The sequence below is a fragment of the Carcharodon carcharias genome, chromosome 2, assembly GCF_017639515.1.
Source record: "Carcharodon carcharias isolate sCarCar2 chromosome 2, sCarCar2.pri, whole genome shotgun sequence".
Taxonomy (NCBI): Eukaryota; Metazoa; Chordata; class Chondrichthyes; order Lamniformes; family Lamnidae; genus Carcharodon; species Carcharodon carcharias.
The window spans coordinates 126427554-126450804 of NC_054468.1; the positions used below are offsets into that span (position 1 = coordinate 126427554).

At 39.9% G+C, this 23251-nt stretch overlaps 1 protein-coding gene across 3 annotated transcripts in view; it reads right to left on the reverse strand.

Moving 5' to 3' along the window:
- The window catches only part of dtd1 (D-aminoacyl-tRNA deacylase 1), a 207290-nt gene that overhangs the window by 88409 nt on the left and 95630 nt on the right, over positions 1-23251 (reverse strand). The window contains exon 5 of one of the 3 annotated variants that reach the window (XM_041207259.1): positions 7632-8087. The exons of the other annotated variants lie outside the window; for them this stretch is intronic. Within the exon in view, the coding sequence (XP_041063193.1) occupies positions 8037-8087 (51 nt within the window). The 3' untranslated portion in view covers positions 7632-8036. Of the gene's footprint in view, positions 1-7631; positions 8088-23251 lie in introns of those variants that run through there. 3 annotated transcript variants of the gene reach the window in all.

Below are 23251 nucleotides of genomic sequence, written 5' to 3' on the forward strand. Positions count from 1 at the left end.
CCATTAACACCCTCTTTTGTCCTTTTATTCATGACATCTTTGTCAATCTCTCCTTTGCCTCCACCTATCACTGGTCTTCTCTCCAGCTCCACCTGCTTCACCCCACTTAAACAGTATAAATTTCATCACATTTCTACTTCTCTTTAGCCCTGAAGAAGGGTCATACGGACTCAAAATGTTATTTCTGTTTCTCTCTCCACAGATGCTGTCGGATCTGCTGAGTTTTTCCAGCATTTTTTGCTTTTGTTTCAGATTTCCAGCATCCTCAGCATTTTGCTTTTATATTTGAAGTAGAGATGTTACTTAACTGGGAGCCATGTTAGTTCAACGAGCACTGGGGTGATATATGAAACAGGCATGATGCGAGCTAAGACACAGGCAGCAGAGTTTTGGGTGATCTCAAGTTCATTGAAGATAAGAAGGTGTGAGGCCGGGCCAGGAGTGCATTTGAATAGTCAAGTCTGAAGGTAAGAAAGATGTGATGTGGTTTTCAGCAACAGATTGGCTGAGACAGGGGCGGAGTTGGGGGCTGTTACAGAGGTGGAAATATGTGGTCTTAGTGATGGCTTGGGTATGTGGTTGGAAGCTCATTTCGGGGTCAGATACGACACCGAGGTTGCAAACAGGCTGATTCAGCCTCAGAATTGATGGTGAACTGTTGATTACTTTGATAAAATACAGGGTGTTAACTTTTGGTTCTAGCAAAAATGAGTGACGATCATACGGTACACACACAGCTTGATTTCCTTTTCCACTAACTTCAATGCAAAGGAAATTCAGGCAGTGTGAATGGATGGACAACCCACTACCGCTCTTTTCCACAATACCTTTAGTTAAAATCAGCTTACCGATACAGACAGACTTGTCATCTAACAGACCGACATGATGTGCAATGCTATATGTGAGCCATGTGATTTCCAGCTAGTCCAGAGTGTGGATTCCAGCCAGGACTAAAAATTACAGGTATCCTATTTGGTCCAAATCTAGAGTGACCAGATTTTCAAAAGTGGAAAACTGGGACACGTTGAAAAGCCCTGGGGCTACATGATGATTGACATGTTGGGAGACCAATAGCAGGAGTCTGAGGGAGGGTTAGTTGAAGATAGGAGGTCACGTGATGACACCTCCCAGAATATGTCCAGCCAGAGTTGAAAATACAATGAGACACCCAATTATTGAAGTCAGCTAACAGTGAAAATGTACCGCTGCGCGTGATATGTAAAACTGGGAGTCTTTAAATTGTTATCTCAAAGTGATTGAAGATCCAATAGACTTTAGGGAACTAATTTCAACTCAATGAAAATCCAAAGCTCTGGCCTGCAAAGACTGGTTTTAACAAACAGCTTGTGCAAAAATCCTGCCTCAGTCAAGGACACAAGAAATAAGAGCAGGAGGAGGCCACACAGCCCATCGCGCCTGCTCCACCATTCAATACGATCATGGCTCATCTTGGGCTTCAACTCATTTTCCCACCTACTCCCACAGAATCATAGAATTGTTACAGTGTAGAAGGAGGCCATTCGGCCCATCATGTCTGCACCATCTCTCTGAGCATTTTAACTAAGTGCCAAGCTCCCGCCTTTTCCCCGTACCCCTTCTATTTAAATAACCATCCAATGCCTTCTTGAATGCCTCAATTGAACCTGCCTCCACCACACTTCCAGGAAGTGCATTCCAAACCCTAACTACTCACTGTGAGAAAAATGCTTTTTCTCACCTCGCATTTGCTTCTTTTGCAAAACACTTTAAAACTGTGCCTTCTGGTTCTCGATCCATTTATGAGCGGGAACAGTTTCTCCCTATGTACTCTGTCCAGGTCCCTCATGATTTTGAAAACTTCTACTTAGCCTTCTCCACTCCAAGGAAACCAGTCTCAACTTTTCCAATCTTTCCTCATAACTGAAGTGTCTCATCCCTGTAACCATTCTCATAAACCTCTTCTGCACTCTCTCCAATGCATTCACATCATTCCTATAGTGTGGTGTCCAGAACTGTACACAATACTCCAGCTGAGGTCTAGCCAGTGTCTTATATAAGTTCACCAAAGCCTTCCTGCTCTTATACTCTATGCCCCTATTAATGAGCCTTGAATACTGTTTGCTTTAGAAACAGCTCTCTACCTGCCCTGCCATCTTTAATAACTTATGATCATATGCACCCAGGTGTCTCTGCGCCTGCACATCCATTAGAATAATATCCTTTATTTTATACTGTCGCTCCATGTTCTTTGTACCAAAGTGTATCACCTCACACTTCTCCGCATTGAACTTCATCTGTCACCTAGCTGCCCACTCCACCAATGTGTCAATGTCCCTTTGAAGTTCTACACTCTCCTCCTCACAGTTTACAATTCTCCCAAGTTTTATGTCATCCGCAAGCTTTGAAATTGTCCCCTGCACACCAAGATCTAGATCACTTATATATATCAGGAAAAGCAAGGGTCCCAATATTGACCCCTAGGGTACTCCACGACAAACCTTCTCCCAGCCCGAAAAATACCCATTAACCATAACTCTGTTTCCTATCCCTCAGTCAATTTTGTATCCATGTTGTTACTATCCCTTTTATTCCATGACCTATAACTTTCCTCAAGTCTGTTGTGTGGACTTTCCTCACAAGTCTCCCCATATCCTTTAATTCCGAGACCCCAAAAATTTGCTAATACCAGCCTTAAATGTATTCAACGATGGAGCATCCACAACCCTCTGGGGTAGAGAATATCAAATATTCACAACCTTTTGAGTGAAGAAATTTCTCCTCATTTCAATCCTAAATATTTGGGCCCTTATCCTGAAACTGTGCCTGAGTGTTTTAGACTTCCCAGCCAATGGAAACAATCTTTCTGCGTCCAGCCCCAAGCAAGCCCCTTCAGAATTTTGTAGATTTCAATGAGATTACCTCACATCCTTCTAAACTCCAGAGAATATAAATCCAATTTGCTCAGCCTATCATAAGAAAACCCCCTCATCCCAGGGACCAATTTAGTGAACCTTCGCTGTACTGTCTCCAATATCAAGCCTTTACTACCTGGTAAGTGCCGGTGGTATCCTCCTTATCATTACCATAGGTCAGCAGACGCAGACATACAGAGAAAATACACAGCACAGGACAAACATTCTACGGAACAACATGCCTAGCCAGCAGCGAATGAAATGCTGAATAACAAGCGATGGCTGAAGCTGGGCTGAGCCAACCACCGAGCACCTGAGACAAAGTTCGGATCCCTGCTTACCGCCTCTCTCTCACTCAGCTCCAGCTCTTCTCAGTCAGTGCTTGCCCACTGGGGAGGCAGTAGCATAATGGTATTGTCATTGGATTAATATTCCAGAGACCCAGGGGGACCTGGGTTTGAAACCCACCACAGCAGATGGTGAAATTTGAATTCCATAAAAATCTGGAATTAAAAGTCTGATGATGACCATGAAACCATTGTTGTAAAATCCCCAATGTCCTTTAGGGAAGGAAATCTGCTGTCCTGGCCTACAAGTGGTTGACTCTTAAATGCAATAAATGCTGGCCTAGCCAGCGATACCCACATCCCATGAATGAATGAACTCAACCAATTCCTGCAAAGAGGCTCTGATGAGAAAAGGTTGTGCAGGCAATTGGGCACTGGAGTTTAGAAGCAGGAGAGGTTATTGAAACATTTTGCGGGGACTTGACAGAGTGGATGCTTCCCCTGGGGGAGTCTAGAGAACCAGGGGACAGTTTGAAAATTAGGGCTCTCCCATATAAAACTGAGAATTTTTTTCTCTTAAAGAGTCGTTAGTATGTGGAATTCTCTTCCCCTGAGAGCAGTGGAGATTGGGTCATTGAATAGATTCAAGGCTGAGTTGGATTTTTGATCAGCAAGAGAGTCAAGAGTAATAGGGGGCAAACAGCAAAGCGGAGTTGAGGCCACAGTCAGATCAGCCACGATCTTACCGAATGGTAGAGCAGGCTCGAGGGGCCGAATGGCCTACTCCTGCTCCTAATTCTTGTGTTCTTGTTCACTCCCAAGTGTGGTTTTCCTCATCAGAGGAACCCCTTCTTCCCAGGAATTGGTTGAATTTTTTTTATATTCGTTCATGGGGTGTGGGCGTCACTGGCTAGGCCAGCATTTATTGCCTATCCTTAATTGCCGAGAGGGTGAAAGGCTATAGGGGGTAGGTGGGAATGTGGAATTGACATTACAATCAAATCTTATTGAATGCTGGAGCAGATATGCCTGATCTGATTGGAATGCCAATTCCACATTCCCGCCTACCCCCTATAACCTTTCACCCCTTTGCTTATCAATCTACCTCTGCCTTAAAAATACTCAAAGACTCTGCTTCCACTGCCTTTTGAGAAAGATAGTTCCAAAGACTCACGACCCTCTGAGAGAAAAAGTTTCTCCTCATCTCTGTCTTAAATGAGTGATCCCTTATTTTGAAACAGTCCCCTGGTTCTAGATTCTCCTACAAGAGGAAACATCCACTCCACATCCACCCTGTCAAGACCCCTCAGGATCTTAAAGGTTTCAACCAAGTCACCTCTTACTCTTCTAAACGTCAGTGGCTATAAGCCTAACCTGTCCCACCTTTTCTCATAAGACAACCCGCCCATTCCAGGTATTAGCCTCTTAAACCTTCTCTGAACAGCTTGAAATGCATGCACATGCTCACATGTTGTCTGGTTTCCTACACTTGTTCATGTCCCAACCATGCACAAACCAATTTGTAGCTGGAACAGGGATCGGCAACCTGTGGCTCATTAAGAACTCACACTGATCCTTAATCGATTCAAGCCCCTTTTTTTCTCATTATCGATCTTTAGAAAATTGTTTTTTCAATGTGTTTCTAATTTGTAAAGAGTATCGGACATCTGAAAATCTCCTTGGTGATGGACATTGTGACAGGTGACAGCTTAAGCTTATGAAGTGTTTATTGATAAAAATATGAAATTCTATGGAAAACTTGCTTGGATCAAAAGTCATAAAAGTTTTCAGTTGCACAGTTTTGCCAAGCAAAATGGCATCATGTGCCATCATGTTAATGGCGTATGTATCGCCCAGAAACTACCTTTGCCAGGAAGTATCTGATTGGAAATGCTGAAAAGAAAGCTGTGGATGGGCTGAAGAACAAGGCAATCAAAAAGGTATTGCAAAAGAATCCATAAATGCACCTGTCTTCTTTTTCAATGTTATTGCCATTTATATAACAGCAATACGGCCCTGAAGATATTGCACTTTTGATACATTTTATAAAATGGCTCTCCTTGTTATGAAGGCTGCGGACCCCTGACCTAGAACAATATACCTTCATCTTAATGCATTTCCAAACAAATCAACTATACCCAGTACCAGCAGACAGCCTATCTCAGCTAGCTTCTGTTTCAAAACTCGGTGAGTTTTGACTTAGTTATTGAATGAAAAGGCAGAAACTCCCCTTCCTGCCACACAAGCATTGGGGATTTTGTTTTATTTGGTGACAGGGAAGAGATGTTGTCATCTTACTGATGGTATGACATGGTGCGTTCTGACACGGCTTGTATATCATGCTGCATTTTTGTAGCTAAAGCAAGATTGTCAAATATCTATTGTTGAAGAAAGTCCGTTAAGAATCATATTTCATATACAACACAGGCTATAGCTACAGTCCTGTGCATAGTGCGATTACCTGTCTTTAAGTGGTTCCAGATTAGCAACCATTATGAACAACACAAAACGTATCCCATAGACCAGTCACACGTCCTTATTATTGTAGCCACTTTATTACCACTTTTAAATGTCTCCCCCTGTATGTCACTCCTAGAATCCCCAGGGTTGAGTGCAGCTCGATTTCTGGAGCCCAGCCCAACATTAAGATGAACCAATGATTCAGATTTCTGCTACCAAATTAGTTATAATTATAAACAAGTGAAATGTTGTTTTAACAGTAAAAATAATGTTTCCACAGCTAAGTGTATCAACTTCAATTTGTCTTACACATTGCATAAGGATTGAGACAGTAGAGCCTTCAGCAGCAATGTACAGCAGTAAAGTGTGCACTTCAAACTCTGACTACAGCTGTGGGGCATGTAACCTGGTCTCATTGTCAAAAATGAGCCCACCTAGGTAGATACAAAATTAAAGTCCCATTACTCTGTCCAACAAAGTTAGATACAGAATAAAACTTCCCCATAACTACTGCTTTATAACCGCTGATATTCTTCCATTTCCCATCTGAGTCTTTCTCTAGTTTTTCTATGCGAGATCGCCGCTTTCATGTGAAATTGAAGCAGTTTTGCACTGTACTTTCAAAGCCACTGGGATTTGAGATTCACTTCATGTAGAACACTTAGTGCCAGCAGACAGAAAGGCTTAAACAGGAACAGGCACAATGGGACAAATGGCCTCCTGAGCTGATTCATTTTCAATGAGCAGCTCAGGGCACAGGTGCAAAAACCATTGGCTTTCCTCTTGATTGTTGTACCTACTCTGGGGTCAGCAAGGGGTTGAGCACCTGATGTCACACAAACCTTCACAGAAACTATAGAGAAACATATGACATTCTCAGGGCTGTACATTTTTTAAACAGCAACACCACATTCTCTTAAAATATTAATTCTGCCCCTGGATATGTTGTACTTCATGTTAGAATCTAGTAGAACAAATGTTATCAAATTTAGGCTCTGCCCCTTGAGTAAAACTGGATGAGTCATTCACAAGCTCTGTTAATGAGAATAATTGCACACGCTCGTCTTCCAAGTGAATACTATCACACATGAACTTACCATCAGGCATTCTATACATTGCACTGACTTATTCCACAAGTTTGGACTAAACCTTGTCAGGAAGATATAATAATGTTATTGGAATTTATTGTAAAATCTGTGTCTATATATATGTGTGTGTGTGTGTGTGTATGTGTATGCGTGTTTGTGACTTAATTGGATTAAAGGCAGCTGGGCTAAAGGCTTTGATGTAAACATGGGGGAAGTTTAGAATGTAAGGTGTAAAAGGACATTTGCATTTTTAAATAAGCCAAACTAGATTGTTTTCAAAGGAGGGGTGAAATGTGTCACCTAGCCAGGTGAAGTTTAGAAACAGTGTGTTAATTTTTCCCCAAAGATCACTGATAAAACTTAGTGCTATGAGAGATTTTTATTATCAGAAAGATAAAGTGAAACAATGGGAATTTGCATTCAAAGGGGAAAGTATGTATAAAGGAGTGAAGGTTGTGTGTACGGGTAGGCATTTTTAAGATCTAATAAGTGTGAAAAAGCCTTCAGTATCTATGCCTCAAGCTGCTGTTTTCAAAAAACAAATTAAGAAAACTCACTTTGAATTCGACTGGTTTAGGGTATTGTGTGTCACCTTGCCTGGGTCTTTTAAATTGTGTGTGTCCTACTGTTGCCTTAACAAAAGTGTAACTGGGAGTCAGATTAAGTAGGGGATTTAGACGTTATTATAGTAGTAATTTGTAGATCTATGTGTGTGTTTAAAATCATTTCTCTTATTAATAAATATTTAATCTAGTTTTGTAAAAAACCTATAAGACTTGGTGGTCGTATTCCTACTGAATTCAAGGCATGCATCTCAAAATTTATACAAACTGCAAAATAAGTTGTGGCAGTGGTTTCAAGTTTCCCTTTGGGATTTGAACAACTCGCACTTACCATCGACTGTGTCATAACAAACTGAACACAAAAGAAAACATTGTTTTCCCAATTTATTTTGGCCAGCACTACCTTAAGGATACAGGGCACTTCACTACCTCCCCTTGCATTTTTGGTACATAACATTCATTCCAATGTAAAAGGTTATCTACCACCCTGAAAACCTCTACTGGGGATTGAAGTGGGAAATTCTTCTGACATAATAAGTTGACATGGAGATGCAAGCTCTCAACCTTTTAACACACTAAAAACATTTGCATGGTACTCTGTTGATCTGGGTCAGTGGCAAATTAAATCTTCCTCATTCCATCGGTCACCATCAATCGGAAGGAGATGTAGTAAGTCTGCCGATAATTCCCGAGTGCCTTGAAAAAGTGGATCTCTCTGTTGCTGATGTAGAAATAAATATAAACTGTTCAACCAGCCTTGCAGCCAACAGCAAAGGAACTGGGTGCATTGTAATTCTTCTGCAAAAAAAAACACTTGTTAAGATTGATCTTGGATCCACTAAGAATAACATGAGTTCAGGGTGCTTTTTTTCACTCATGTATTGGCAAGGCTGGCATTTATTGCCCACCCCACCTATGCCGTGAATATGTAGTCTCTGGGAGAGTACAGCCGCCACACTAACAAAGACATGTCAATTCAGGCTGACTTGACCAACCTGTCTCAAATCTAGAAAGTCGTTTTGAATCATCGTCCTGAAGCCCCTTGGCCATCACCCCTCAGCCTTGATGACTGATGGTCTAATACTTGGGAGAACAACAACATACAGAATGGATTTCTTGCAGAGGACCTCACAATTCAACCTGAAGGATCAAACCTTCCACTAAATAATGGACAAAACCATCAATCAGCTCACATAGCATGTTGCAGATGCTGCCACCTTCTACATAGATGGAAACTTAAAGCATCATCATCATGTGATAACGGAGCTCCTTATTGGACCCTAGAGTATATAACTGAATACTTCCCTCAGGAAATCCATAGGAAGCCGACAAGGTATCCATGTTGTTAAACCAGAAGTTTTGATCTGGATATCTGACTTAGATCTTGATATCTGATATGTTTGTTCACGATAATCATCGAAAGAAGATTGTGATTCCCTAAGACAGAGCAGTGCTCGATAGGCAAGATCACATACACTCCTTGTTTCAGGTGGCCAAAGACACACGGGAAAAAGCCAAGGGCTTGAAGCAAGTCAGCTGGACTCAGCCCAAATCTTCAAGAACTAAGCTATCGAGAAAGTTTTGAAAACCCGATCTGCAGAAATATTCTTACCACAGAGACTGTGGACCTGTGTGCAGAAGAAGAGCTTACAATGAGATTTTAAGTTTCCAAAAAATAATGAGTGTGTATATTCTCTGGTGTACATATGAAAAACTGTAAAAAAAAGATTGATTTTTTTAGCTCTCTTCACAACCACCAGACATCTCAAAGTACTTTACAACAAATGAGTTGCTTTTTTAAGTGTAGTCACTGTTGTAATGTAGGAAGCATGGCAGCCAATTTATGCAAAGCTCCCACAAAGAGTTATGTGATAATGACCAGATAACTTGTTTTTGTGATGTTGATGAAGAGATAAATATTGGTCAGGACACTGGGGAAAACTCTCCTGCTCTTCTTCAAAAGAGTAGCACAGGATCTTTTACATCCACCACAGCAGGCAGAAAAAGGGCCTTGAGTTTAACATCTCATCCAAATGATGGTACCTCCAACAATACAACTCTCCCTCAGTACTGCACTGGAGTGTCCGCCTTGATTTTTATACTCAAGCCCTGGAGTCGGACTTCAACCAGGAACCTTCTGACTCAGAGGCAAGAGTGCCACCAGCTGAGCCATGTTTGTACAGTAGATATAGGGGTGCTCCTTACCTACTTTGAAACTCTTCTGTAGCTTATCAATGGAGACCTCTGTACCAAAAAAAACAACGAACAGACTGATTCAAGTTAAAACTATTTTGGCTTTCTTTTATAAAAATTTCTGCTCTGACACTTGCCAACTGTTTTAACTTGAGGCTTCTTCAGTCACACAAAGAGACCCAAAAGGAAATGTCACTGCAGTTTATACAACTTGTCAAAAATAACCGTTATTCTTTGACATTTCTTCTAAGCTTCCCATTTCCCCAGAATAATGAATAAATATGGAGGTATATTATGCTCAAGGCTGATGGAAACACAAAGTTAATCAGCTGGAAAAGTCTTATAATATCAATTTGTGCAATAGACTCCCACTCATCTACAAGAAAAACAACCTCTAATTTAGATTGAGCAGCACTCAAGGCTGCGGCTCTTTCATTTAAACAGTCTTCCAGCACAGTATTCAATAATGCTTGCTTTAATTAAGCATCTAAAGTAGCATTCAGCAAAGTAATAATGATTTGCTTATTTTTGCACCTTCTTTCAAGCCTTAAACAGCATTTCTATAGCACCTTTCATGACCTCAGGACATCCCAAAGTACTTGACAGCCAATGAAGCACTCTTGAGCCGTATTCACTGTTGCAATGTAGGAAAATGAAAATGACAGGAAAAGCTCATAAACCTCAATTGCAAATAGCTCATTTCTGGGGTTACATATAGACCAGGCTTTAAATCCCTAATTTGCTTTCTTTTCTCTGTTACAGGCAACTTTACACATGAGTTCTACTGAGATATAAATACTAGTCTCTTGTCAACAGAAGGTAGAATGCCACAGTTGGACAACAACCAGGCGTTACAAGAATTACAGTGGTGACTGAAGGCCTGGTTAAAGAGATCTGAAAACGGGGAGATATGCAGCAAGATGGAGATGTTTAAGAAGAGAATTCCAGAGAGTGGAAACTTCTAAGGGTCGAATGGTGTGCATTGGTGGCAAAGGAGGAGATGGGCAGATAGAAAGGGCTTCACAGGTTGGATACTAAAAGCATGTTCCCCTTGTGGGAGCGACTAAACTAGGGGACACAGTTTAAAAATCTGTCTCATTTAAGACAAATGTAAGGATAATTTTTTTTACTCTCAGAGGATCGTGAGTCCACGGAACTTTCTTCACGGGAGAGCGGTGGAGGCAAGGTCATTGAGTATTTTTAAGGCTGAGTTTGATAGATTCTTGATTGACAAAGGAGTCAAATGGCATAGGGGGTAGGAAGGAAAGCGACACTGAAGCCACAATCACATCAGTCATGATCTTATTGAATGGCGGAGGAGGCTCGAGGGGTCGAATGGCCTACCTCTAATTTATATGTTTGTATGTTAATGCATACAGCAGGTCGGCACCAGAGGAGAACATTTTCACTACTGGGACATGGCCTCATAGGATGAATGAAGACAGATTCAACATGATTCTTAGTGCCCCACAAACCCCCTGCACTCCTCTAATTCTGGCCTCTTAAGCAACTCCAATTATAATTGCTCCACCTTTGGTGGCTGTGCCTTCAGCTTCTTGAGCCAGAAGCTCTAGAATTGCCTCCCTACACCTCTCTACCTCTATTACTTTGCTTAAGACTCTCCTTCAAACTCTCAACTCATTTAAAAGGCACTTGGATCTGCACCTGAAGTGCTGTAAACTGCAATGCTATGGACTGGGTGCTGGAAAGTGGGATTAAAATGGGCAGCTAGATTTTTTAAATTTTTTCAGACGGCGCAGACACGATGGGCTGAATGGCCTCTTTCTGTGCTGTAACTTCTCTATGGTTCTATCTGCCCTAACATCGTCTCATGCGGTTCTGTGTCAAATTTTGCATTACAATGCTCTTGTGAAGCACTTTGGGACATTTTATGATTTTTTTTTATTCATTCATGGGATGTGGGCATCACTGGCTAGGCCAGCATTTATTGCCCATCCCTAACTGCCCCAGTTCCAAGGACATTTAAGAGTCAACCACATTGCTGTGGGTCCAGAGTCACATGTAGGCCAGACTGGGTAAGGACAGCAGATTTCCTTCCCTAAAGGACATTAGTGAAGCAGATGGGTTTTTACAACAATCGACAATGGTTTCATGGTCATCATTAGACTTTTAATTCCAGATTTTTATTGAATTCAAATTCCAGGATGCTGGGATTCAAACCCAGGTCCCCAGACCATTACCCTGGGTCTCTGGATTACTAGTCCAGCGACAGTAGCACTATGCCATTGCCTCCCCTGTGTTAAAGGCGTTATATAAAGACAAGTTGTTAGAAACGTGGAAACACAGGAAGATTTATACCACAGGAGGATGACATTTGGCTTATCATGTCCGTGGCCTGGTAAAAGAAAAGGTGATCCAGCATAACCCCACCTTCCAGCTCTTGGTCTCTTGCCCTAGGTTACAACACCCCAAATGTACATCCAAGTGATTTTTAAGTACAATGAGTGTTTCTGCCTCTAATAACCTTTCAGACAGTGATTTCCAGATCCCCATCGGTATAGTGAGTGTAACCTCAGGGCATGACTGCCCAAACATGACACTATCTGGCAATCTTACTTAGCAAGGTATTAAATGTACCTGAGCCCCAAATTCCTGACTGCATTTCTCCAATTCTGGCCTCATGAACATCCCCAATTTTAATTGCACCACCATTGGCAGCAGTGCCTTTAGCTGCCTAGGCCCTAAGCAATGATACCACAACCCACTCACCCCCCGCCCCAAACACACACCACTAATCCTTCAAACCTCTATCTCTGCTCTTCCTTTAATACCCTCCTTTCAACCTACCTATTTGACTGAGCTATTGGTCACCTGTCCTAATACCTCCTTACATATCTGTTTGTCCGTAATGCTCCTGTAAAGCACCTCGGAACTGTGAAAGGGATTCTCTTCATCCTGCCCAACACTTACAACCAATTTCCTGAAAACAAACATCATCTGTCATCCTTACTAATGAGCAATGAAGTCCCCAGCAGGTTATCTTGTCTTTCGCGCGTCCCTAAGGAACTGTTCCATTTTCAGTGCATACCTGCACTTACATAATTAACGCCTAATTAGACATCGTATACAAATGATGGAACTTGCTATTTACCTTTTAAGAAGGGTTTATTTTGGGGCTGTAAGAATTGCTGCTCAATTCGCATAATTGAAAAGAATCCAAACAAAATCTTCTACAGCAGAGTTTGTAGAAAGTGTAAAACAAAGTGTTGGAAGTATTTAAGTAAAATATTGCAGATGCTGGAGGTGTGAAAACAATTTTGTTTAAGTAAGTAAAAACTTCTCGAAAAGTTATTTGAAAAATAAGAGGTTTTATGGTATAATATTATATCCCTCATTAAATTTTATTTTACACATCACAATGTAGTGCTTCAAACTTGGGTCTCTGATAGCAGCACTGCAGCTTTTTTTATGTCAGAGACCTCCTTCTGATCCTCCAAGATAGGGGGTGATGTTTCTGCCCAGAACCACTTCTTGGAAACTTCAAACCTGAATCCACCTGCCATTTTCTATTGTTGTTTCCCATGCTGGGACTCCAATACCAGCTCAAATCCTCATCAAATCCTCCTCTCCTGTTATCCGCACCACCCCAGCCCCCCACACCCCCCCAACGACACCCAACCCCCACAACTGGCTTCCACTTCACTACGCACAATCCACCATCTGATCACGATCTCATAGGATGTCCCTGAAGCGCCAAACACTCCATTCCTTACTCTTCGCAGGAACGGTTTTCATGCTGCATATTTTACACACTGCCTGAGGGCAGTAACCCTCACAACATTTAGGAAGTAGAGATGAGCACTTGAAATACCAACGCATACAGGGCTATGGGCCAAGTGCTGGAAAATGGGATTAAAATAAATAGGTGCTTGAAGGCCAGCACGGATACGATGGGCCGAAGGGCCTGTTTCTGTGCTGTATAACTCTATGGCTCAAGCACATGCAAAACGATACATCATTCAAGTCACTGTAAACAATGGCACAGGGCATTTTAATTTGCTATTATATTGAACAATATGGTCTAGGCTTCATTCCAAGTTGCTTAATTCAAATCATCTGCAAATTCAGTTCAATATTAGCATGAAATTCCCTCTTCCATATGGTTATTTATTTTCCTCAATCTGAATGCTGGATAATTCAATTTTAATCTCAAAAAAATGACTTGAATCATCAGGGAATCGCTTGTATTTCAGACAGATATTGATATGGGATACCACTTCTGTTATAGCACGCTGTTAAACAATCCAAAGAACAAGAGAAATCACCTGCAAAGTAAAACAATGCAGTGCAGAAGAGGTGTATGGTACTGATGAGTGTCTACATAAAGATTGTGAAGCAAACAGCAGCAATTCTCTCCCCCAATAATGATTCATTCGCATACAGTTCACTTGCAGAACTCAGACAGATTTTCTTGCTGCAAGAACGGTGCAGCCTAGATGAAACCATCCAGAATACCGTCCCTATAACTAGGAGGAGGGGAAAGGGGAGGGAAGAAGATAGAATTTACAAGGTATTTTGTACTAAATCCTTTAACCAATTTAACTGGTCTCTGCTCTCATAAGAGCAGAATTAAAGAAAGCTTTGCAATTATAAAGCATCTTTCACAACCTCTGGATGTCCCAAAGTACTTTACAGTATTTACAAAGTATTGTCACTTGTAATGTAAGAAACAGGGCAGCCATTTTGTGCACAGCAAAGTCCCACATACGCACCAATGTGATAATGACCAGATGAAGTATCCGTTGAGGGTTTCTCAATATTTTTTTAATTTGCTTTAAATTGTTCCGCTGATGGCTTGCCAGCTTATTTTCCTCACTTTAATGGCCAGCTGGGTGAAGAAAGCCAGAATTTGGCAATTGGTACACGACCCCCATTTAGTCGTCCAGATATTTGTTGACAATTTCTGAAAATGAGGCAGAAGCTCAGGCTGCTTCTTTTACACACTCTTGATAAGCTGTGGACAGTAGACATGAACTAACTGTCTATTCCTTGTAGCAGACATTAATTGTAACGTTTTATGGCTTCAAGTGCCCAGCACATGTCAGACTCGCCAGGAGTGACAATTACTGCACAATGTTTCTATCTGTTTTTACAAATGACTGTGCATCCCACCAAACAGCTACACAGGTTAAGAATAGTTAATTAACTTTTTTTCCCCCCAATTAGGGTCATTAGCTAAAGAAAAGTACTATTGACTTAATGATAATTAGACCAGTACAGCTTTATGCTTATGTTAAACAAGGGATCCAAACTGTAAAATAGGTCCAACAGTGGTTTATTCTGCCCATTTCAATTTCAGGCAGATTATGACAGTCGAGGAGGTTTCTACATCCTTTTCAGCAAATAAGGACACACTGCCAAGATAATTACCGATCCTGTTGTGTTTACCCAGTGAAGTCCATGAAAAATTGTGTTTCTTATTTCTCTTATTCAAAAGGCAGGACAGGCAGATCTAGTTGCACAGAAATACTAAATAAAGTCAACAAATGTAACACTATGCACAAAGTATTTATTACGTTGCAGATACAGGTGTAGGGAATCAAAACTCGCAACCTCAGGATCGAGGCCATGCCGGATTTCGGGTCGGGTGGCTTAGACCAAGCCAGGTCGGGTGAAGTGAAGGGTCACTTAGAGCTGAATTAAAATTGATGCATGGCACATTCTAAAAATGTCCCAGTTTTTGTACAGCTGGATTTGACACACTGTATCTGTACGATATTTCGTACTTCAGTTCATGTAATAGGGTCGTGGAATCTTCCTCTCTCACTTGCACCATCAGATTAAATAGAACTATTCAAATTCAAAATATTATAGGACAAGACCTTAATATTCTTTATTAATAGGGGGATAGTTTATGAGAGCAAGCAAGTTACATTAAATCTATATAAAACACTGGTTCGGCATCAACTGGAGTATTGTGTCCAGTTCTAGGCACTGCACTTTAGGAAGGATGTGAAGGTATTAGAGAGAGTGCAGAAAAGATTCAAAAGAATGGTTGCAGGGATGAGGAATTTCAGTTATGTAGACAGATTGGAGAAGTTAGGATTGTTTTTCTTGGAGAAGGGAAGGATGAGAGTAAATCTGACAGAGGTATTCAAAACCATGAGTAGGTAGGGAAAACTGTTCACACTAGTGGAAGGATCGAGAACAACAGGGCACAGATTTAAGCTAATTAGCAAAGAAGCAATGGCAACATGAGGAAAATCTTTTTCATGCTAGTGGTTAAGATCTGGAATGCAGTGCCTGAGAGTGTGGTGGAGACTGATTCAATCGAGCCTTTCTAAAGGGAATTGGATTACTGTCTAGAAAGGAAGAATGTGCAGGGTTAAGAGAAGGCACTCAGTACATTACTCATTTGGAGAGCCGGTGCAGACAATAATGGGGCGAATGGCCTCTTTCTGTGCTGGAACAATTCGGTGAAAAGGTCCTGAAGTTGGCTTTATAAGTAACAATTAGTCCATGTGGGCTGAGGGAGTTAGAGAGGAATTTTCCAGATTATTATTTCCCTTATTGGCCACGAATTATTTTCCTTTGGGCGTTCGCCTCTCTCCGCTGCAGAGGTGGTGGGGGGGCGGTGGCATTTAGACATGGTGGCCAGATAGCATGTTGCAGGCTTGATAAGCCAGCTGGTCTTTTCCTGCCCATCAATTTCATACGTTCGTTAAGTTTAAAATACGTTATATAATTGATTTTGCGCGAGGCACAAATCCCCACAGCCCGTCACATTTATCTCCCATTCAAAAAAAAAGCACACAGAATCACAGAATTGTTACAATACAGAGGAGGCCATTCAGCCCCATCGTGTCTGCACCAGTTCTCTGAATGAGCATTTCACCCAGTGCCATTCTCCCGTCTTCTCCCCGTAACTCAGCACAAGGTTTCTTTTCAAATAATTATCTAATGCCCTCTTGAATGCCTTGATTGAAACTATCTTCATCACACTCTCAGGCAGTGCATTCCAGATCCTAACCGCTCACTGTGTGAAAAAGTATTTTCTCATATCGCTTTTGCTTCATTTCCCAATTACCTTAAATCTATGCCCTCTGATTCTTGATCGTTCCGCCAATGAGGTCATTTTCTCCCTATCTATCCTATCCAGGCCCCATATGATTTTGAATACTTCTATCAAATCTCCTCTCAGCCTTCTTTCCTCCAAGGCAAAGAGTCTTCTCTAATCTATCTTCACAACTGAAATTTATTATGTTATGGCACAGCCGATGGTAAATACTGAGTTATTCAAATCCCAAAGGAAAGCTTGAAACAACTGCCAAAACTTGTTTCACAATTTGTATAAATTTCGAGATGCATACCTTGAATTCAGTAGTAACAAGACCACCGAGTCTTATAAGTTTTTACAAAACTAAATTAAACATTTATTAATAAGAAAAAATGAATTTAAACATATACATGGATCTACAAATTACTACTAAAATAACTTCAAAACCACCTACTTAATCTGACTCCCAGTTACACTTTTGTTAAAACAACAGTAAGACACAGAATTTAAAAGACCCAGGCAAGGTGACACACAATACCTTAAACCAGTCAAATTCAAAGAGAGTTTTCTTAACTTCAGGTTTTTTGAAAACAGCAGCTTGACACATAGATGCTGAAGGCTTTTCACACTTGTTAGATCTTAAAAATGCCTTCCCTTACACACAGCCTTCCCTCCTTTATACATATTTTCCCCTTTGAATGCAAATTCCCATTGTTTCACTATGTCTTTGGACTTTATCTTTCTGATAATAAAATCTCTCATAGCACTAAGCTTCACCAGTAATCTTTGAGAAAAATAAACACACTGTTTTTAAATTTCACCTGGCTAGGTGACACATTTCACTCCTCCTTTGAAAACAATCTAGTCTGGTTTATGTAAAAATGCAAATATTCTACACCTTACATTCTAAACTTTACCAACTTTTATATCAAAGCCTTCAGACCAGCTGCCTTTAATCCAATTAAGTCTCACACACATACACGAGCGCGCACACATACAGACCCAGATACCGCTATTTTACAATAAATTCCAATAACATTATGAGAATTATATCTTCCTGACATCCCCCTCATTAAAAAATGAACCGTCATAATTTAAAAAAACGGTTTCAGTTTTATTAACCCATCTTATACTATCTCCTATGCTTATCTATATACTCACACTATTAAATTACCAGATGCATTCATTAACATAACAATATATACACAAATCCTTCATATCAACAGACATCATTTCAGTTCAGTGTCCATGCTTTAAATGTCCAATTTTCCCTTTAAGCTTCAAACTCTGGATAATGTATATGCAATCAGACTTTCTCATCTCACATTAGTTGCATTAATAACTCCATCTGAATAGCCTTGCATTTCTGTCTCAAAATTTGTCCAGAAACTTTAAAAGATTGTGGTCTGTATAAACAATTGTTTATGATGAATTGTTTGCAACATAAATCTCAAAATGCTGCAATGCTAACACCAAACCCAAAGGCTCCTTTTCGATTGTTAAATATTTTCTCTGCTGTGCATTCCACTTCTGTGAAAAATGCCCTTTCAGTTTTTCAATTCCAGTGTCATCTTCTTGTAACAATATAGACCCAATGCCTATATCACTTGTGTCAACAGCCAACTTAAATTGCTTGGCATAATTGGGTACTACCAAAACTGGTGTCATAGTTAATACAGTTTTCAAATTGTCAAATGCCTTCTGACACGCCTGTGTCCATTGAAACTTCTTACTCTTTTTTAATAGCTCAGTCAGTGGAGCAACCACACTGCTAAAATTTGGTACAAATTTCCGATAAAACCCACTCGTGCCCAGAAATCTCAAAACTTCTCGTTTTGTTGTAGTTACTAGGGAATCCACAATAGCCTTGACTTTCACATCTCTTGGAGCCACCTTACCATGTCCAATGGTATGGCCTAAATACGCAACTTGCACTTTTGCAAATTCACTTTTAGCCAAGTTCATCACCAAATTAGCATCTTGTAATCAAAAAACAATTCTTCCAAATGCTGTAAATGCTCTTCCCACGTAGGACTGAAAACTATCAAGTCGTCAATATAAACAGCACAATTGCTCAGACCTGCAATTACTTTGTTTGTCTGTCTTTGAAATATTGCAGGTGTATTTTTCATGCCAAACGCCATGACTTTAAACTGATAGAGTCCATCTGGCATCACAAAAGCCAATATCTCCTTTGCTGTCTCCGATAATGGTACCTGCCAATATCCTTTTAGCAAGTCAATCGCTGTGATAAATTTGATTGTCCCACTTTCTCAATGCAATCCTCTAACCTTGGTATTGGATATGAATCTGCTTTTGTAACTGCATTCACCTTTACATAGTGCACACACAGTCTTTGTGTTCCATCCAGTTTCCGTACCAGCACAATAAGCGAACTCGTTACTATAACTAGACTCAATGATATCATTTTGAAGCATGAATTCAATTTCTTTCTGTACTTGTAATAACTTTGCCAGATTTAATCTATAAGGATGTTGCCTTATTGAAGGTGATATTTCTATACACATATCATGTAAAACTAAATCTGTCCTCCCCAACTTATTTCCAGAAATAGCTTTGTGTGACTGCAATAGTTTTTACAAATCACTTTGACACTTGTCTGGAATATTACATTTAATTTTTTAAGTACACCCTCATTATCCAATTTGATTAGAGGAAATCAATTTCAGAATCCTGCATTTCTACTTCTTTCTCATTATCTACCACCACTAATACCTCCTGCTGAAGTATCTTTTAAGCATATTTACATAACACACCCTATGCTTCTTTCTTCTACCTGGAGTATTTATTAAATAATTTACTTCACTCAGTTTCTTTTCAATCCTGTAAGGTCCACTAAATCTTGCTTTTAATGAGTCACCCAATACTGGTAACAGAACTAATACTTTCTCCCCAGCAACAAAACTATGAGCAGTAGCTTTCCTGCCTGCTTTCATTTTCATCATTTGCTGTGATATCTTTAAATGTTCCCTAGCCAACTCATATGCTCTGGCCAATCTCTCTGAAATTTGATACGTAATCCAGGAGAGTAGTTTCTGAATTTTGACCCACCAACTTCTCATAAATTAATTAGTGGTTCCCCTAACTCATAACCATAAACTAGTTCAAAGGGACTAAAACCAGTTCATGCATTAGGAGCATCCCTAATAGCAAACAAGAATGGAATTCTCCTATCCCAATCCTGTGGATAATTCTCACTATACACCCTCATTATAGTTTTTAGAGTTTGATGCCATCTTTCCAAAGCCCCTTGTGACTCAGGATTATAAGCTGTTGACTTAAATTTTTTTATCCCCAAACTGTTCATTACTTCTTTAAACAGCTGTGACATAAAATTTGACCCCTGATCTGATTGTATTTCCTTAGATAAACTATATCTTGTAAAAAATTTAGTTAACTCTTCCAGAATCTTCTTTACTGTAATGTTTCTCAAAGGTATTGCTTCAGGAAACCTTGTAGACACATCCATTATTGTCACTAAGTACTGATTTCCGTCTTTAGTCTTAGGGAGGGGTCCTACACAATCAATTATGACCCTAGTAAAAGGTTCTTCAAATGCTGGAATTGGAATTAAAGGTGTTGGCTTAATCACTGCTTGTGTTTTCTCTATCACCTGACATGTGTTACATATTCTACAGAATTTGACTGCATTCCTATGCAATCCAGGCCAAAAAAAATGTTTTTGTACTTTTGCCTGTGTCTTTCTAATTCCTAAATGTCCCCATATTGGAATTTCATGAGCTATCCTCTGAATCTCATTTCTATATCCAAATGGTAGTACATCTGTTGTACTTCCCTCCAGCTTCCATTTGCTGAAACATGATATTGCCTCCATTTTCTCATTAAAACATTACGCTTAAGGTAATAACATTCTGAAATACATTTTACCTCTGTTTCTGAGTAAGCTGTTTGATATAAATGTTGTATTTGCAAATCCTTTTTCTGTAACGCCACCAACTGGCTTGAGTTAAACACTGCAGCTAAATCATCTTCTGTTATTTCCTGTCTTTCTGTCTGTTCCCTTTAAAATGCCCTTTCTCTTTCCTTTTCTTTTTCTGCTGCCTCCAGCTTCATTTTTTTCATTTGCAATTGAATTTGAGCTCATTCCAATGAACCACCCCTTGGAGGACTCAGTCTCTCAGGTATTCCTTCCAATTTCAAATGTTGTGCTATACCTTCAATTATGTCTGACTTCCTCAACCCTGCAGATAATCCTAATTGTAATTTATCTGCCAATTCCATTAACTTAGCTTTATTTACCTTTTATAAACCAACCAAAGTTATAGCTTCAACTCCTAGACAAGACTTAGCAATTGCCAAAGCCATGTTGCAATCTCACCACTACAAAAAAACCCTCACACCAATTCCTGACTTCAAAGTGCTCCTTGTACTCGTAACCACAAGATTCACCAACTCCAAGCCAATCAAGGAATTTCAAATATATCTCACAGAGAGTCCCAGCCATGTGTTGGCACAGCCAATGGTAAATGCTGAGTTGTTCAAATCCCAAAGGGAAACTTGAAACAACTACCACAACCTGTTTTGCAATTTGTATAAATTTCAAGATGCTTGCCTTGAATTCAATTGGAATAAGACCACCAAGTCTTACAGATTTATACAAAACTAGATTAAACATTTATTAATAAGAGAAATGATTTAAACACATACATTTATCTACAAATTACTACTACAATAACTTCTAAATCCCCTACTTAATCAGACTCCCAGTTAAACTTTCGTTAAGACAACAGTAAGACACATAGATTTTAAAAGACCCAGACAAGGTGACACACAATACCCTGAACCAGTCGAATTCAAAGTGAGTTTTCTTAACTTCAGCTCTGTGAAGTAAGCAGCTTGAGGCATAGATGCCGAAGGCTTTTCACACTTGTTAGATCTTTAAAAAAATGCTTACCCTTACATACAGCCTTTGCTCCTTTATACATATTTGACTCTTTGAATGCAAATTCCCATTGTTTCACTATGTTTTTGGACTTTATCTTTCTGATCATAAAAATTTCTCATAGCTATAAGATTTACCAGTAATCTTTGAGAAAAATAAACACACTGTTTCTAATTCCAAAATAAAGTTTTTATTTAATGTTTATTTGCTTTAGGAAAACTCATCCCGCTCATGGATGAGGTTTCCTAAAAAATCTGAAGGCCGCTTGGCCTTTTCGCCTGCCCACCAACCATAAGATTGGATGGCAGCGTAAATTTGAAGTTAATTAGCTTGTTAATGGCATTAATGGGCCTTTTAATTATCGGTGGGCATGCGCCCGAATGAAATATTGCACGAGCACGCGATGACGTCAGGACACACATCCGACGTCATCACGCATCATTTTACGCTCGGGCATGTCGGGCACATGCCCTGCCGAGCATAAAATTCTGCCCATACAGACACAGATAGCACTATTTTACAATAAATTCCAATGCCATTATGAGATATTATATCTTCCTGACAATCATCACTAGATCATTCTCGTAAATCTCTTCTGCGCTCTCTCCAATGCCTTCACAGGCTGTTTTGACAGCACGGAAATACTTGTACAAGATCAACAGCTTTAGCACCACATTCAAAAAGCATTCATTGCCTCTCATGGATGATTTTTCGTATCAGTTCAGATCAAACAATCTTCTTTGTTTAAAAGATTAATTCCCCACACTCTTGCTCTGAGTTACAGAGAAATTGTTTCCAGACATCATTGCATGTGATGTGCCCATTACAAAGATCATTTCTCACTGAATATGAAATAAGTTATTACCAATCAGAAAAAATATCAAAATACATAGAAACAAGCTCATTAATCGGTTTGTTTTACCTTTTTATTTCCAAGCAATTTGTCATCCTATTCAAAACCACTGAACATGCAGAAGCCTGTTGTGAACCATATGGCTAGATTAAAGTCAATATTGGCAAAAGAAGCAGAGGTGACGTAAAAGTATTTTTTACAGAGTGGTTAGGATTTGAAATACACAACCTGATGGATGCTAACAGGTTCAATGGTAGCTGCTGGATAGGTACTTGAAAAGTTACAGGGATATGGGGAAAGAATAAGGGAGTGGAAATAACTGGATTTCTCCTCCAAGAGCTGGTACAGGCTCGATGGGCTGAATGGCCTCCTTCTGTGCTATGTTATTCTAGCATTAACAGGCAGTCCTGGAATTTTAGGCATAAAAATACAAATAGGATAGAACTTGTTACAATTATTCTTTTTCCACTTTTCCCAGTGTTTGCAGGAACAAGGCACCATTTTGAGCACCAAATAAAACAAAATAGCTTTGAAAACTCACTCCCAAAACAGGAAGGAATGACAATCCTACAAACTTGGCAAGCAAATTACCAAAAATCAAAAAAAGGAAGAACTTGCATATATTCAGTGTGGGAGAGGCAGAATCTGTGATTGGAGGTGCAGCTTTGTCATTCCCACACCTGCTGTTCCTCCAAACATTGCTCTACTGTCAGTTCCCACTCGCAACAACTGACAGTTTAACTTACAGTTAACTTTTTTTTTAATCCTTACAATTGCTGAGAGCAGGAAAGACCTTCAGACAGCTTCATGGTTGACCTGGTATTTTTTTAAAAGCTGATCTGTCAGTTTCAAACAGTGACTACACTTCATTGGCTGAAAAGTGTTTTGGGTGGTCATGAAGGCTACTTACACTGCACAAGATCTTTTCCATTTTGTAGAAGATGTAGAAGACTTTCTCCTGCCTGGGTGCATGG